Source organism: Bombina bombina, chromosome 12 (assembly GCF_027579735.1).
Source record: "Bombina bombina isolate aBomBom1 chromosome 12, aBomBom1.pri, whole genome shotgun sequence".
Lineage (NCBI taxonomy): Eukaryota > Metazoa > Chordata > Amphibia > Anura > Bombinatoridae > Bombina > Bombina bombina.
In genome coordinates, this window is record NC_069510.1 from 87,851,213 (window position 1) to 87,869,488 (window position 18,276).

General features: G+C 39.6%; 1 protein-coding gene across 1 annotated transcript; it reads right to left on the reverse strand.

Annotated features, from left to right (window-relative positions):
* Positions 1-2,571: 2,571 nt before the first annotated feature.
* LOC128643173 (U8 snoRNA-decapping enzyme) lies at positions 2,572-17,367 on the reverse strand. The gene is made up of 3 exons (XM_053696146.1): positions 17,176-17,367; positions 12,253-12,525; positions 2,572-3,668 (listed from the first exon to the last, which is right to left on the reverse strand). Exons 1-3 carry the CDS (start codon positions 17,341-17,343, stop codon positions 3,486-3,488), a joined length of 624 nt encoding a protein of 207 aa, XP_053552121.1. The 5' UTR covers positions 17,344-17,367; the 3' UTR covers positions 2,572-3,485.
* Positions 17,368-18,276: the final 909 nt, after the last annotated feature.

An 18,276-nucleotide genomic window follows, 5' to 3' on the forward strand; every position in this document is an offset into this window, starting at 1 on the left:
GCAAATGCATGACGGAACATCTAAGTAATATCTGCAATGCCCACAGAGACTTGGGAGAACGGAAAACAAATCACTAGTGTGGCTAGGCATTTTCTCATAGAGGCACAGGAACCTTTTAATGTTAGGGTTTGGAGCAAGTGAAACTAGGTATTAGAGGTGGTGGGTGCGAACAAACAATGCTCCAAAAGGAGACCATAGGATTTTTAGATTAAATTCAATCATGCCTCATGGAATGAATGAAGCTAATAATTTCTGGGCTTATCTGTAATTATGTGTACATCTCCTTGTTAATATTTGATCTATCCTGAGTGGATGGGAAGTAGCTATATCATGATAAGCATTATATAATCAGTGACATGGAATTTTATCTTTATGGAATAAACTTCCCATCATGTGTTTTTTTGGTGTGTTTGACACATTCGTATATCTTAGCACCATGTTTGGTTAATGGTGTACGTGGGGGGTACAAAAAAACAATTAAATTAACCCATTACTGGAAAAAACTATATAGTATCAACCGGATAATTCCCGGTGCCCTATACCTTAGTCATAATATGACAATATGGGGAATATCACTATTCCTGAAACCTGAATTCAATTCCAGATAAATGTATATTCTGATTATTCAACTTGCAGACCTATTAATTTATGAACAGTAGTTAAGACCCGATATAATTGCTATAGGGTCTTTTACACACATGCCATTTTAAAATAAGGATGTACATTGACCACATTGTCATTATCGTGAATGCTATACACTGATCCACTCCTGCCACCCCCTATTGACATCATAATTTATACATTAGCTTAGTCTGTCAGATGCGAATTTGTAAGCACCGTATGAGGGCTAATGTTGGGCTGACATGAAAAGCGTTTACCACAGTAGACTATGTCCTTCTGATTTCTCTTAACACTATATTGGGATTATCAATGCACGCTTTAGTACATAATTGCAACAAGACTCATTCACATAAGAGCGGTTTAACTACAAAGGTCTGTTTACTTGATAAGCCCACTTTGTGATGATAGTTCACTCCATTCTATTGCGACGATTACCCAAACATTGGGTCATAAAGTTAAACCAGACTTTACAATGCATTCCCATCATAATATACATCACACATGCCTTCATGTTAGCCGTGTATTCTCACGGATAAATTAGAGGATGCTGGATGTGTTATGAGTGGGGAGTGTAATACTCCGAAGTACACATGGTACTGCTAATTCGGGTCTTTTCGTTTCACCAGCGTAATATTACATAGTACGCATATAGATCCGGATGAGGGAACACGTGTTATCTGTCAGAAGTTTTTTTATACACTACGCCCCCTGTTTGTGATGTCATAATCTGCCCACCAATCGTGATACAGAGAATCTTCACTCCCCCTCATCACAGCCACACAGTGTAGATAGGCTGCATGAGGGGCGGTTTCTGATGAAGCACCATGATTGGTGGATGGCAGGTAATTGACCTGTATTTAAAAGGGTGGCATTTGGGGCTTCCGCTTGTTACTATTCACATTGAAAAAGGATACTGCTTGGGCCGAAACTATTTTGTATTTTTCAGTGATATTGCATGTTTTTTCTCCCCTGACGCCTGCAGCTATCGGCCAGGAAACAGGCCGATAGCTGCAGCTGTATCATTTTTATATCATTATTAAAAGTTATTTTTTATTTACTTACTACTTAGACTAGGAAAGAGTGCTCATTAACCCTAAATCTTTTTCTTCACTTATTTTGTTTAATATTTTGCAGATCTCACATTAGCAGGGCAGCTTGGGAGGAAAAGAAAAAAAAAAAAAAAAAAAAAAAAAAGAAGGAGTATAAAATAGAAAATTATAAATTTAAATAAAGTGTAAACACTTTTATTTTATAACTTTATTTAATCAAAGACCAATATTTTAAGGTTTCATAAACCAATCAAGAACAGAATAAACGGTGTACACAAACAGATCAAAAACAAAAAAAGCGCTCAAATTGAGACCTCGCTCATGTTTTTTTTTTTTTACAGCATATGAACAATGTACAACAAAAAAGTAACCAAGGTGGATAGAATATATTATTGATGTGATGAAATGTCATTGCGATTCTGAAACACTATATTGGCTGGGAGCAAAGAGTCTGGCTATATGAAAAGTATAAACACATTGGTGGGCAAAACTATTAACATTAAACAGATGAGCAGTTACATATCCCTTGTTTTTGTTTGCACAAAATATTTATAAATGCATCTAAATCTTTTGGCAAGCACTATAGCATTTTTATTTATTTAATATAAATCAATACATAGCATAAAGGTTAAAGAACATTAGCAATCAAACTCACAATCACAAAAGTGTTTCTGCATGGAAAACAAATGTACAAGTTATTTCATGTCTGCATTCTGACAGTTTTTTTTTTTTTTTTTTTTAATAAAGCATTAACAATGACAGCTCCCCCTGTCTCTGTTGCATCGACAGCTTGACACGATGCAACGTAAAACTGTTTCGGATTTCAAAAGATCTAAACTGAAGAGTGGGGCATTAAAGGGACCTACAACCCAAAAGGTTTCTTTCATGATTCAGACACAACAAACAACTTTCCAAATTACTTCTATTATCAGCCATTTCATTTTCTGGGTATCCTTTGTTGAAACAACAGCAATGCACTACTGGGAGCTAGCTGATCAGTTGAGCCAATGACCAGTGGCATATAATGTGCAGCCGACTATCATTAGCTAGGTTCCAGTAGTGCACTGCTGATTCCTAAGAATATATAGGCATGCTTTTCAAAAAAGAAAAAAAAAAAAAAAAAAAAAAAGGAAGCAAATTGAAAAGTGGTTTTAAATTGCATGTTATAACTAAATCATGAAAGGAAACAAATTGGGGCGATGTCACTTTAAATGTATATGTTCAAGTTGCAGGATTCTGAGAAAATGGATTGCATTAAAGTTCTCTTTTTAATTAAGGACAAATATATTAAACCATAAAAAAAAAACAAAAAAAACACTCTTCAATAGGGGCCGCCTTGTAAGCGGTATAAAGCTGAAATATTTAAGCAAATTTTGGTAGTCGCTTTTTTTTTTTTAAAAAGGGAAAAAAAAAAAAAAAAAAAAAAAAAAAGGGTACGTTTTAAATGCCACTACATCAACATATCACTGGATACGACAGAATGCAGGTACATCACACAGCCTTATTGTCACCATGACTAGGATAAAAGGTTAACCCCTGTCTGCCAGAGAGTGCAATACCAATGTTGCAGACATTCTCAATAACACAATGTTACGGCACTAGCACTATTACAAAAATAAATCCTTTCTGAAGGTTAAGAAAACAACAGCATTGTAGATCAGGGAAACGCTAGTAAACATGCCCAGACTACAACTACTAAGCGCTAATACATAATGAGGTTTAACTGACCAGGCCTCAGTGTGGCCTAGTGACATAATCCTGCTTAGTAAAGTGTCATTTGGTAGCACACATTTGCCACACTCTCAACCATCATATCTAAAGGTTCTGGCTGGTCCACATTGCATCCTGGATCTGGTCCTCCCGCAGTAAACGTAGTGTTCTCAGTGCATACAACAGCTGACTTTTGGAGTTCCCAATAAAGTTGTTAGACAAGAAGGCTGGAAGACCCCCAGAACCATCACGCAGAGTGAAGAGTGGAACGCGCACCAGACCCATCACCTGTAATACCGAGAGATAGACTATTAGTAGAGAGGCCAGTGAAATCATAGAAGTTGCAAAGCCCGAACAATTATATCCTCATAATAACATTAGTAATGGTAACATTCTCAGCATCTGGGGGTGGAGTATCAGGAGCGGGACCTCCCCTACGTGTCTGCCAGTCAATCTTCTCTGCACAAAGTAGCTATAAATATAATTAAGTTCACAGCGTCACTTAAAGGGAAGGAAGGCATGGTGACTGCCAGATGTTGCACGAAGGGGAGGAGTGCAACCGTCTCACCACCTCACCCCTCCCCAGGACGTGATTTTTCAGTTGCAATTATTAAAAACGCAGATTAGTTGCTCTGCATGCTGGGAATTCATAGTTCCAATGTGTGATTTGAACTTTATTTCCCAGCATACCATGCATGTTTACAACACAAATGGAGCAGCCACTCAAAGCAGAGGTCCCAATTTCAATTGCGCCAAACATTTGACATTTTAAACTATATTCAATAAGTTATTTTTTATTTTTTTTACAATCTCTATTTCTCTTTTGCAGGACAAATACCAGAAACCACCAGAAAGGTCTTGGCATCGGACCCAAATATAAAGATGCCCAGGCACCTGAGATAATTTGAGCCCTGTGCTAGCGTTACCTAATATGGAACATGGGGGGGGGGGGGGGGGAGGAGGAGAATAAACCTTACCTTAAAAGTAATTTTAAAATTATCCATTAGATAGAAAATCCCTGAAAGATAAAAGTAGACTTGCCCGAGCATGGACAGGGCTTATTCACACACTGGTTTAAATACCTTTAACACATCCTCTCCACCTATCCTGGCAAAAAAAATATTGTTCGACAAGGACTCCCATTTAAACATTTGTGTTTTAGGAATTCTCCCACAAGAGGCACAATCTCTTGGATTTATAAATTACTGGTTACACCTCCTCCCACACAAAATTACCCTCTTATACTAGTTTATGGAAACTTAATTTATTACCACCTCCACCTAAAAAATGGTATGCTATCTTTCAACGTTTTGCCAAGACATCTATTGTGTCTTCCCATTTTGGAAACCAATTATAAAATGCTAATGAGATGGTATTTGACCCCGCATAGATTAAAGACAATATTCCTCACCACATCAGACAGATGTTGTGGAGGTTGTAGTGAAAAGGGTACTCCAGTACATAAATGGTGGTCACGCTATATTTTAGTACCTTTTTGGTCACAGGTATTGACAGAAATTAAAGCTATACTTTTACTATTCACTTCAACCCCTTTATTGCCCTTCTTCATAAACAGATTCCGAAACTCTCTCAAAACACATAACTGTGCCCTACTAATTCTTTTACATAGTGAAAAGCAGGTTATACCTAGACATTGGAAAACACCCATAATCCCATCTATTTCAAAATGGTGTCAACAAGTACATTCTACTTTTGCTATGGAAAAACTACATTATCAATTAATGGATCAATTAGATCTTTATTTTGGGATTACTGAACTGTTACATATTCAGGTGTAATGTTTACTTTTAATCACCTAACTCCGTAATTAGAGAGTTTGTCAACTTTTTTTTTTTCCTTCTTGTTCAGGATCTATGTTGGAGATACCTTTCTTAGAAAGCTAAATTACATAACTATAGTAAAATATAAAAATGTTTAGTGATCCTATATTGGCGTGGCAGAAAGTGTGTAAAATGCTTCAGGTAGAATATGCTGTATCGCCATGGTTATAAATTAATGGTAATATAAATGTTGCTGAGGGAGCACATTCTGTGACATTTAATAACTGGAAAAGTGGGGGATTAATAAATGTAGCTTAGTCATTTCATAAAAATGAAAACATAATTTATGCTTACCTGATAAATTCCTTTCTCCTGTAGTGTGATCAGTCCACGGGTCATCATTACTTCTGGGATATTAACTCCTCCCCAACAGGAAGTGCAAGAGGATCACCCAGCAGAGCTGCTATATAGCTCCTCCCCTCTACGTCACACCCAGTCATTCGACCAAGAACCAACGAGAAAGGAGAAGCTAAAGGGTGCAGTGGTGACTGGAGTATAAATTTAAAAATTTAGACCTGCCATAAAAAACAGGGCGGGCCGTGGACTGATCACACTACAGGAGAAAGGAATTTATCAGGTAAGCATAAATTATGTTTTCTCCTGTTAAGTGTGATCAGTCCACGGGTCATCATTACTTCTGGGATACCAATACCAAAGCAAAAGTACACGGATGACGGGAGGGACAGGCAGGATCTCTATACAGAAGGAACCACTGCCTGAAGAACCTTTCTCCCAAAAATAGCCTCCGAAGAAGCAAAAGTGTCAAATTTGTAAAATTTGGAAAAAGTATGAAGCGAAGACCAAGTTGCAGCCTTGCAAATCTGTTCAACAGAGGCCTCATTCTTAAAGGCCCAAGTGGAAGCCACAGCTCTAGTGGAATGAGCTGTAATTCTTTCAGGAGGCTGCTGTCCAGCAGTCTCATAAGCTAAACGTATTATGCTACGAAGCCAAAAAGAGAGAGAGGTAGCAGAAGCTTTTTGACCTCTCCTCTGGCCAGAATAAACGACAAACAGGGAAGACGTTTGTCGAAAGTCTTTAGTTGCCTGTAAATAGAATTTTAGGGCACGCACTACATCCAGATTGTGCAGAAGACGTTCCTTCTTTGAAGAAGGATTTGGACACAAGGATGGAACAACAATCTCTTGATTGATATTCCTGTTAGTGACTACCTTAGGTAAGAACCCAGGTTTAGTACGCAGAACTACCTTATCTGAGTGAAAAATCAGATAAGGAGAATCACAATGTAAGGCTGATAACTCAGAGACTCTACGAGCCGAGGAAATAGCTATTAAGAACAGAACTTTCCAGTATAACAACTTTATATCAATGGAATGGAGGGGTTCAAACGTTACGCCCTGTAAAACGTTAAGAACAAGGTTTAAACTCCATGGCGGAGCAACAGATTTAAACACAGGCTTAATCCTGGCCAAAGCCTGACAAAAAGCCTGAACGTCTGGAACTTCTGACAGACGCTTGTGTAACAGAATGGACAGAGCTGAGATCTGTCCCTTTAAGGAACTAGCGGATAAACCCTTTTCTAAACCCTCTTGTAGAAAAGACAATATCCTAGGAATCCTGATGTTTGAAGGGACCCTGAACCAGAAGGTCCTGTCTCAGAGGCAGAGACCAAGGTGGACAGGATGACATGTCCACTAGATCTGCATACCAGGTCCTGCGTGGCCACGCAGGAGCTATTAGAATCACTGATGCTTTCTCCTGTTTGATCCTGGCAATCAATCGAGGAAGCATCGGGAAGGGTGGGAACACATAAGCCTTCCCGAAGGTCCAAGGTGCTGTCAAAGCATCCACCAGGGCCGCTCCCGGATCCCTGGATCTGGACCCGTAACAAGGAAGCTTGGCGTTCTGTCGAGACGCCATGAGATCTATTTCTGGTTTGCCCCAACGTCGAAGTATTTGGGCAAAGACTTCCGGATGAACTTCCCACTCCCCCGGATGAAAAGTCTGACGACTTACGAAATCCGCCTCCCAGTTCTCCACTCCCGGAATGTGGATTGCTGACAGGTGGCAAGAGTGAGACTCTGCCCAGCGAATTATCTTTGATACTTCCATCATCGCTAGGGAGCTTCTTGTCCCTCCTTGATGGTTGATGTAAGCTACAGTCGTGATGTTGTCCGACTGAAACCTGATGAACCCCCGCGTTGTTAACTGGGGCCAAGCCAGAAGGGCATTGAGAACTGCTCTCAATTCCAGAATGTTTATTGGCAGGAGACTCTCCTCCTGAGACCAAGATCCCTGAGCCTTCAGGGAATTCCAGACAGCGCCCCAACCTAGCAGGCTGGCGTCTGTTGTTACAATCGTCCAATCTGGCCTGCTGAATGGCATCCCCCTGGACAGATGTGGCAGAGAAAGCCACCATAGAAGAGAATTTCTGGTCTCTTGATCCAGATTCAGAGTAGGGGACAAATCTGAGTAATCCCCATTCCACTGACTTAGCATGCACAATTGCAGCGGTCTGAGGTGTAGGCGTGCAAAAGGTACTATGTCCATTGCCGCTACCATTAAGCCGATCACCTCCATGCATTGAGCCACTGACGGGTGTTGAATGGAATGAAGGACACGGCAAGCGTTTTGAAGCTTTGTTAACCTGTCTTCTGTCAGGTAGATCTTCATTTCTACAGAGTCTATAAGAGTCCCCAAGAAGGGAACTCTTGTGAGTGGAAAAAGAGAACTCTTCTTTTCGTTTACCTTCCACCCATGCGACCTTAGAAATGCCAGTACTAACTCTGTATGAGACTTGGCAGTTTGAAAGTTTGAAGCTTGTATCAGAATGTCGTCTAGGTAAGGAGCTACCGAAATTCCTCGCGGTCTTAGCACCGCCAGAAGAGTCCCCAGAACCTTTGTGAAGATTCTTGGAGCCGTAGCCAATCCGAATGGAAGAGCTACAAACTGGTAATGCCTGTCTAGGAAGGCAAACCTTAGGTACCGGTGATCTCTGTGAATCGGTATGTGAAGGTAAGCATCTTTTAAATCCACTGTGGTCATGTACTGACCCCTTTGGATCATGGGTAGAATTGTCCGAATAGTTTCCATTTTGAACGATGGAACTCTTAGGAATTTGTTTAGGATCTTTAAATCCAAGATTGGTCTGAAGGTTCCTTCTTTCTTGGGAACCACAAACAGATTTGAGTAAAATCCCTGTCCGTGTTCCGACCGCGGGACCGGATGGATCACTCCCATTAGTAACAGATCTTGTACGCAGCGTAGAAACGCCTCCTTCTTTATTTGGTTTGTTGACAACCTTGACAGATGGAATCTCCCCTTTGGGGGAGAGGATTTGAAGTCCAGAAGATATCCCTGAGATATGATCTCTAGTGCCCAGGGATCCTGGACATCTCTTGCCCAAGCCTGGGCGAAGAGAGAAAGTCTGCCCCCCACTAGATCCGTTCCCGGATCGGGGGCCCTCAATTCATGCTGTCTTAGGGGCAGCAGCAGGTTTTCTGGCCTGCTTGCCCTTGTTCCAGGACTGGTTAGGTCTCCAGCCTTGTCTGTAACGAGCAACAGCTCCTTCCTGTTTTGGAGCAGAGGAAGTTGATGCTGCTCCTGCCTTGAAATTACGAAAGGAACGAAAATTAGACTGTCTAGCCCTAGGCTTGGCTCCGTCTTGAGGCAGGGCATGGCCTTTACCTCCTGTAATGTCAGCGATAATTTCTTTCAAACCGGGCCCGAATAAGGTCTGCCCTTTGAAAGGTATGTTAAGTAACTTAGATTTAGAAGTAACGTCAGCTGACCACGATTTTAGCCACAGTGCTCTGCGTGCCTGAATGGCGAAACCGGAATTCTTAGCCGTAAGTTTAGTTAAATGTACTACGGCATCTGAAACAAATGAATTAGCTAGCTTAAGTGTTTTAAGCCTGTTTGAAATTTCTTCGATAGTAATTGAGTCAAGAGTCTCTTCCAGGGACTCGGACCAAAAAGCGGCCGTGACAGACGCAATACATGCAAGGGGTTGTAATATAAAACCTTGTTGAACAAACATTTTCTTAAGGTAACCCTCTAATTTTTTATCCATTGGATCTGAAAAGGCACAGCTATCCTCCACCGGGATAGTAGTACGCTTAGCCAGAGTAGAAACCGCTCCCTCCACCTTAGGGATCGTCTGCCATAAGTCCCGTGTGGTGGCGTCTATTGGGAACATTTTCTAAATACAGGAGGGGGGGAAAAAGGGTACACCGGGCCTATACCACTCCTTAGTAATTATCTCTGTAAGCCTCTTAGGTATAGGAAATACGTCAGTACTCGCCGGTACCGCATAGTATCTATCCAGCCTACATAACTTCTCTGGAATTGCAACGGTGTTACAATCATTCAGAGCCGCTAATACCTCCCCTAGTAGAACGCGGAGGTTCTCAAGCTTAAACTTAAAATTAGAAATGTCTGAATCCACTCTATTGGGATCAGAGCCGTCACCTGCAGATTGAAGCTCTCCGTCCTCATGTTCTGCATACTGTGACCCAGTATCTGACATGGCCCTAGTGTTATCAGCGCACTCTGTTCTCACCCCAGAGTGGTCACGCTTCCCTCTAAGTTCGGGTAATTTAGACAAAACTTCAGTCATAACATTAGCCATGTCCTGCAATGTGATTTGTAATGGCCGCCCTGAAGTACTCGGCGTTACCATATCACGCACCTCCCGAGCGGGAGATGCAGGTACTGACACGTGAGGCAAGTTAGTCGGCATAACTTTCCCCTCGTTGTTTGGTGAATGATGTTCAATTTGTACAGATTGACTTTTATTTAAAGTAGCATCAATGCAATTAGTACATAAATTTCTATTGGGCTCCACTTTGGCTTTAGCACATATAGCACAGAGATATTCCTCTGAATCAGACATGTTAAACACACTAGCAATTAAACCAGCAGCTTGGAAATACTTTTCACTTTAATTTTCAATAGTATGAAAAAAACGTACTGTGCCTTTAAGAAGCACAGAAGTTATGACAGTTGAGAAACAATAAAAACGGATAAACTATAAAATCAAATTCTTTCCGGTAAAAATATAAATTTAGCAAGGGATTGCCCCCATTAGCAATGGATAACTAACCCTTAAATGGCAGAAAAAATGTACAGAATATAACGTTTTTTATCACAGTCAAAGCACTATCTCACAGGTCTGCTGTGAGTGATTACCTCCCTCAAAAATAACTTTTGAAGACCCTTGAGCTCTGTAGAGACGAACCGGATCATGCAGGGAAGAAAAACAGACTTGTCACTGAATTCCTGATGCGTAGTAAAAGCGCCAAATTAAGCCCCTCCCCCTCACACACAACAGTGAGGGAGATCAGTAAACTGTCAAAAATGAAATAAAATGCCCGCCAAGTGGATAATTAGTGCCCAACACAATTTTTCACCCAGTACCTCAGAAAATTAAACGATTTAACATGCCAGCAAAACGTTTAACCTCAAATAAATAAATTGTCACAGAAACCTACTGCTAGCCGTTCTCACTGCAATATAGGCTAAGGTCTTATTCATACAGTATCATTCCAGTGAAGTGCCATTCCCCAGAATACTGAAGTGAAAATATACATACATGACAGCCTGATACCAGTTGCTACTACTGCATTTAAGGCTGAACTTACTTTATATAGGTATTTGCAGTATTTTCTAGTCAATTCCATTCTCAGAAAATAATAAGCTGCTACATACCTCTTTGCAGGTGAACCTGCCCGCTGTCCCCTGATCTGAAGTATACCTCACCCCTCAGATGGCCGAGAACAGCAACATGATCTTAACTACTCCGGTTAAAATCATATAGAAACTCAGGTAGATTCTTCTTCAAATTCTCCCTGAGAATGAACAACACGCTCCGGTGCTGTTTTAAAATAACAAACTTTTGATTGAAGTCATAAAAACTAAGTAAAATCACCACAGTCCTCTCACACATCCTATCTATTAGTTGGGTGCAAGAGAATGACTGGGTGTGACGTAGAGGGGAGGAGCTATATAGCAGCTCTGCTGGGTGATCCTCTTGCACTTCCTGTTGGGGAGGAGTTAATATCCCAGAAGTAATGATGACCCGTGGACTGATCACACTTAACAGGAGAAAAGTGGATTAAATCTTTTGATTAAGTAAAAACAAGAATGTGGGTGTACTAATAAATACTTTGTATATTCACAAATAAGAAGTTACTGTGAAAAATTAATAAAATGGTAATGGGTGGGAATTGAACCTTGAAGATAGAATCAACCATAAAAAAAAAAAAAAAAAAAAAAAAAAATTAATTTGTTTGCTCCACAATATAAGATTTTACAGCTTCAAAATGCAAATGAAATTATTGAATTATTTGGAACAGAAATAGAGCAAATTATTAGATTCTCAAGTTACATTACAAGATTTAAAAAAAAAAAAAAATAAAAAAAAAAAAAAGTCTTAAAGTGATGGTAAACGCAAGCGTATAACAAACGTCACCTCATTGGATAAAAAGGACTGTGCCGTGGGCGGCCGGAGTCTATGTGTTAGCAATTTTCTTGCTTTACAGATAGGGTGAGTTTAACATTGTTTTTAGGAAACTATGACAGAAACTAATGTTTATTTTTTAGTGATGGTAAATCCTAGCGTTTGTTATACGCGTCGGTTTACCATCACTTTAATAGAAGAAGAAACAACATTACTTGCAGCGAGTTCCATATACAATTGCTACAATTATATTACACCGGAATCGACGTAATGAGGGAATATTGTATGAAGTGTTAATTAAAAGATACTCTATTACAGCTTTTCTTTTCCTGTCCAAATATTAAGAAATGGGGGAGGGAAAGAAAGGAAAGGAGAAGATTTTCTTTTTTTCTGTGCGGAACCATTACAGAGTTAGGCTAAAGTATTTACTTTATGGAAAATGATTGTTAGGATTGTGTGGAGTGTTTTAAAATTAACTTTTATATTGAACAATCTATTCAACATGTTGTTGCGACTTGTAAAGTATTTTGAATACGAAATACCAACAAAATTATTTAAAAACCAAACACACAAAAGTACAATCAGTCAGTGCACATTTGTGCTAAGGACATACCTCGGTCCCATGATCCTTTGCATGAACAGCTTCTGCCTCGATCCTCTCTATATCTTCAAGTATCAGCTCCTTGATATAAAAGTGTGTGACTGCTTTCTGTGGGAATTCACGCACTTGAGCACTCCGGTAATCTTGTTCTGTCACCTTCAGAGTGTTGAACATGGAACCAAGCTCCTCCTGTAGCTCTCGGTTCAGACCATCCTCTAGATTGGTGTCTTTAGGGTCAACGAAGCCTCCTGGAAAGCCCAGCCTGCCGTCAAAACGCATCATCATCTGCGTAGGAAGCACAAGAAGAAAGATGTAAGACTACAGCTACATAAAATGCACTAAAACTACAGAGCCACAAATATATAGGCAAGGATATTAAATAAAAAAATACTATCTTAAAGGGGATATTAAAGGGACAGTCTACACCTTGGTCATCTTAAAGGCTTACCTTAGCTTAAGCTGCAAACAGCCTCCTGCACCTTTTCTATATCATCATTAATATTAACGGTTATTTGTAGAGCGCCAACAGATTCTGCAGCGCTATAAACAAAGGGGGAGTACAACAAAACAATTATAGGGAACAAATGAGTAGAGGGCCCTGCCAAGAGTCGCACTGTTGTAGTCATCTCTTAAGAAGGTGATCTACAAACAGCTGGACTCTTAGGCTTACATGCTAAGGGGGTTCAGGGGATAACAATGGAGGAGGGGAACTGGTATAAAGAAAGGTTAGTGTAGTTTGTATGCATCCCTGAACAGTAGAGTCTTTAGGGAGCGATTGAAGCTTTCAAAACTAGGGGAGAGTCTTGTGGAGCGAGGCAGAGAGTTTCACAAGATGGGAGCCAGTCTGGAGAAGTAAACAGGAGTGTGATGAGGTGATAAGAGGAGGAGAGTAGGAGATCATGAGCAGAGCGTAGAGGACGGGAGAGAATATCTGGAGACAAGGTCTGAGATATAGGGGGGGAGCAGTGCAGTTGAGGGAGTTGTATGTCAGAGTGAGAATTTTGTGTTTAATCCTAGAGGAAGCCAGTGAAGGGATTGGCAGAGAGGTGCAGCAGATGAAGAGCGACGTGTAAGGAAGATGAGCCTGGCAGAGGCATTCATTATGGATTATAAAGGAGCTAGACGGCAGCTGGGAAGACAAGAGATGACAGAGTTGCAGTAATCGAGGCGGGAAAGGATGAGAGCGTGGATTACAATCTTAGTTGTGTCTTGTGTAAGGAAGTGTCTAATTTTAGAGATGTTTTTAAGGTGGATATGTCAGGCTTTAGCCAAGGACTGAATGTGAGGAGTGAAAGAAAGATCTGAGTCAAATGTGACCCTGAGACATCGGGCATGTGGAATAGGGGTAATGATGGAGTTGTCAACAGAGAGAGATTGGGGGTGGAGATTTTGGAAATGGTGAAAATATGGAGCTCAGTTTTGGAGAGATTTAGCCTGAGGTAGTGACAGGACATCCAGGAAGAGATGTGAGCAAGACAGTGACACGGGTTAGCAAGGAAGGAGATAGGTCTGGCGCAGAGAAGATTTGGGTGTCATCAGCATACAAATGATATTGGAAACCGTGGGACTTTATTAGGGAACCTAATGATGACATGTAGATTGAGAAGAGTAGGGGACCGCAGACAGAGCCTTGCGGTACCCCGACAGAAAGTGGTGACGGGGCAGAGGAGGTCCCAGAGAAGGCTACACTAAAGGTATGGTTTGACAGGTAGGAAGTGAACCACGAGAGGGCTGTATATCATGCAGCAGGAATGGTAACAAAAAGTTATTTTTAAATGAATATTGTTTCTGGCTACTTTGAAATAGCTGCCAAGCTCAGCCAACTGATGACATCACAATCTAAGCTGCATATGGCATCCCATCACGAAAGGCTCAGTAGTTGGATTTACTAGAGTGCCTAGCTGCAGCCCAGATCGTAATGTCATCAGTGGGCTAAGCTTGACAGCCATTTCAAAAGTGATGACGAGTTTGCACAGGTGCAGACACTTTACTTCAGATACCTGCATGTTAACCTAGGTTTAAAATAATAGCACCCATGATTAGAGGGAGGTGCATGAAAGTATTACGCATTTAATGTCACTTTAAAGGGATGATATGAAATATAAAAAAATTGGGTGTTTTGCACCTTCTAGACACTATTGTGACATCACACTTAAAGGAATAGTCTAGTCAAAATTAAACGTTCATGATTCAGATAGTGCATGCAATTTTAATCAACTTTTTTTTACTGCTATTTTTCTTCATTCTCTGTATATCTTTTTTTGAAAAAGCAAGAATGTAAGCATAGGAGCTGGCCCATTATTAAATTCAGCACCTGGGTAGCACTTTCTGATTGGTGTCTAAATGTAGGCACCAATCAGCAAGTGCTACCCAAGTACTGAACCAAAAATGGGCCGGCTCTAAGCTTACATTCAAATAAAGATACCATGAGAACGAAGAAAAAAATTAAAATAGAAGCAAATTAGAAAGCGGCTTAAAATTGCATGCTCTGAATCGCGAGTTTAATTTTGACTAGACTATCCCTTTAACATTCTATTCTTTGCTCTTTTTAATTTAAAAGGAAATTATAGTGATAAAAAAAGCTCTAATTCGCTAAAGAATGATTTTATCACTAGCAAAAGGCTTAAACATATAGTTAAAGTAACACTCGGGACTTGCAGAGCTTAGGAAACTGGAGCTGATCGAATGAGCAGCGCTAGTCACATGACTCACTGTGTAACTAGTGTTGCTGATTAGATCAGCGTCCGTTTCCACCCAGGAACCAGTAGTGCCATGCAGGTACTAAATGGTACCTTAAAATGTGTTTAACTCCTTTTGCGGAGGTTAAACACATAGCTTTGCAATGTTATGATAAAATGACACTTATGAATAAGAGCATTTTAATTTATCCCTTTAAAGGGACACTCAAGTCAAAATAAACGTTTGATTTAGAGAGAACATGCAGTTTTAAGACACTTTCCAATTTACTTCCATTATCAAATTTTAAACAGTCTTTATATTCACACTTTTTGGGGGAACAAGATCGTACTGAGCATGTGCACCAGCTTACAGGGTATACATATGCTAGTCTGATTGGCTGATGTATGTCACATGATACAGGGGGCCTGCATTTAAAATTCAGAGTAGATGTTAAATCATTATCTTTTATTATGTACCTGTTAACGATGTCATTCTACTGCATTGAGTGGTTCTTTAAATTGTGTTAAGAAACAAAACACATAAACTAGCCCAGATGGGAAACTTTAATATTCCTCTCAATGTTAAAGATAATTAAAAAGCCAAATGTTTTACTCATTCACATCAAATTCTTACTTGTACTAGGGGAAGTTTCCAGCTCTCTGGGTGTGTGTACCTACATACATACATACATACTGCTCAGTGAACAGTTATACATCAGATTTTATATGGCCATCTGTATGATTAAAAAACAGCCAATCAGCAGTGCTTTACTGCAATCTTGTAGGATTTTACCATAATCTTGCAAGATTTCATAGAAAACCTCTAATCCAAGTTGGGAAATAAGGGACTGCAGCACATGCCAAACGCACACTCCCTTGCAAGTCCCAGGACAAGTATCCTGATTGGATGCTTAAAGTGAATGTAAATTTTGATGTTTAAGTGCCCGGTTTTTAAAACTTTGATTATAAACAGGGGCACTTTAATTCATCAAAATTTACATTTCACTCCTGTTGTGACAAAAAAAAAACTTACCTTTTAAACTTCACAGCAGCTGCTGCTTCCTCCGGTCTCACAAGCCATTTCTGATGTCAGAAATGATTGATAGGTCATCCTCCAATCACAGATTCCCCCCCGGGGGATTCAGTGTCTGATTCACTGCTGTGATTGGAGGAAGCCAGATACATCATTTTAGACCCAGGAAGAGGCTTTGAAACAGGTGGAGGAAGCTGGAGCTGCTGTGAAGATTAAAAAGTAAGTTTATTTTCACAACAGGAGTGAAATGAAAATATTGATGAATTAAAGTGCCTCTGTTTTTAATCAAAGTTTTAAAAACCGGGCACTTTAGCATCAAAATTTACATTCACTTTAATGTCACTTTAGAGGCATGTGGCTACTAATGAAATTGGGGAGGTACAAAAAGAGTCAGCTTTTTACATATAAGCTGCGTTACTTATAAGTGATTTAGCATGTGGGTTACTGCTCCCATATATATATATATATATATATATATATATATATATATATATATATATATATATATATATATATATATCTGAGTGGCCACCACATAGGAGATAATACTTAAAGGGATATGAAACCCAAATATTCTCTTTTATGATTCAGATAGAGCATGCAAGTTTAAGCAACTTTCTAATTTACTCTTATACATTTTTTTGGTTCGCTTGGTATCTCTAATTACTTAAAATTGCATGCTCTATCTGAATCATGAAAGAAAAATTGGGTTTAGTATCCCTTTAAAAAGCTTCATGGGTATAGTTATGTCCCTGGACTGCAAAACATATTTAGATTTAGTTAACATGGCTGTTTAAATACATATATATATATATATATATATATATATATATATATATATATATATATATATATATATATATATATATATATTACAATGCAGTGTGTAATTACTTACGCAGTGGATAATAGGTATATATATATATATATATATATATATATATATATATATTACAATGCAGTGTGTAATTACTTACGCAGTGGATAATAGGTATATATAAAAACAAATACTGTCTGGATCATACCAATTTCCCTGTTCTAATATACAGTAATTGTATACCCGCATATAACATACATTGGGAATAAAGACACACCATGTGCTAGCCCCATAATGATTAAATAATTCAGACACGTGACCTGGCATCTCCATGGCTGGCAGAAGAGAAGTGTCTGCCGTTACAATGAGACGAGCACAGGTGTCATTGATGCCATCTCTGCCCTTACCAGCAGCACGTGTCTGACCGGAACGCGGCCAAACAGCTTGGCAGGTGTAGGAGCGTACAGCAGTACGTGGCATGCGTGACGGTATCCCTGCAGCTGCACTGCTTCATCCCGGTTGATGTTCCGTGGCCTCGGTCGGTCCTCTTGGTTTTGGCGACCACCATCCGCCATCTTGCAACCTGTAAGTGATGTTGCGCTTCCTCAAGCTCTATCACGTGGACATGTTTATCCAATCAGAAAGCGAAAACGGCAGAGCGGCATCTAACGAGCAGTAGGAAATAATATAGAGACTACAACGTGACCCATGTTACCAATAAGCTATTTAGTCTTAAAGGGACATGTACCTCTAGATTTTTTCTTTGCATTATAATGTTTTGTAGATGATCCATTTATGTAGCCCATCTGGGAGTGTTTTTGTAATAATGTATAGTTTTGCTTATTTTTTTTAAATAACGTTGTGCTGATTTTCTTACTGTTCCTTTAAAAAATTGTAACAGAATGTTCTATCTGAATCATGAACTTCATTTTGACCTTTACTGTTCCTTTAAAAACATGTAACATTGTTACATACAGCACACACAATTATTTAATTCCTTATGTCCACAGACACTTTCCCCAATACCAAAGCTTGTCTCTGGGTCATGTATACAAAATCAGCACCTCACCCTTAAAATGATATGAAACCCAAAACATTTCTTTTGTGATTCAGACAGAGCATACTATTTTTTTAAAGTTTCTACTTAACTTCTATTATCAAATGTTCTTCATTCCAATGATATTCTGTGTTGAAGAGATACCTAGGTAGGCATATGGAGCACTTTATGGCAGGAAAGAGTGCTGCCATATAGTGCTCTTGCAAAACTGCTGCCATATATTGCTTCTGAAATGGGACTGCCCCTAAGCATATACATCCCTGCTTTTCAACAAAATATACCAAGAGAACAAAGAAAATTGATAATAGAAGTAAATTAGACAGTTGTTTAACCCCTTAACGACCAACGACGTATGGGGTACGTCCTGCAAAAAAATGCAGTTAATGACCAAGGACGTACCCCGTACGTCGTTGGTCTTTGAAAGCAGTGGAAGCGATCCTGATCACTTCCA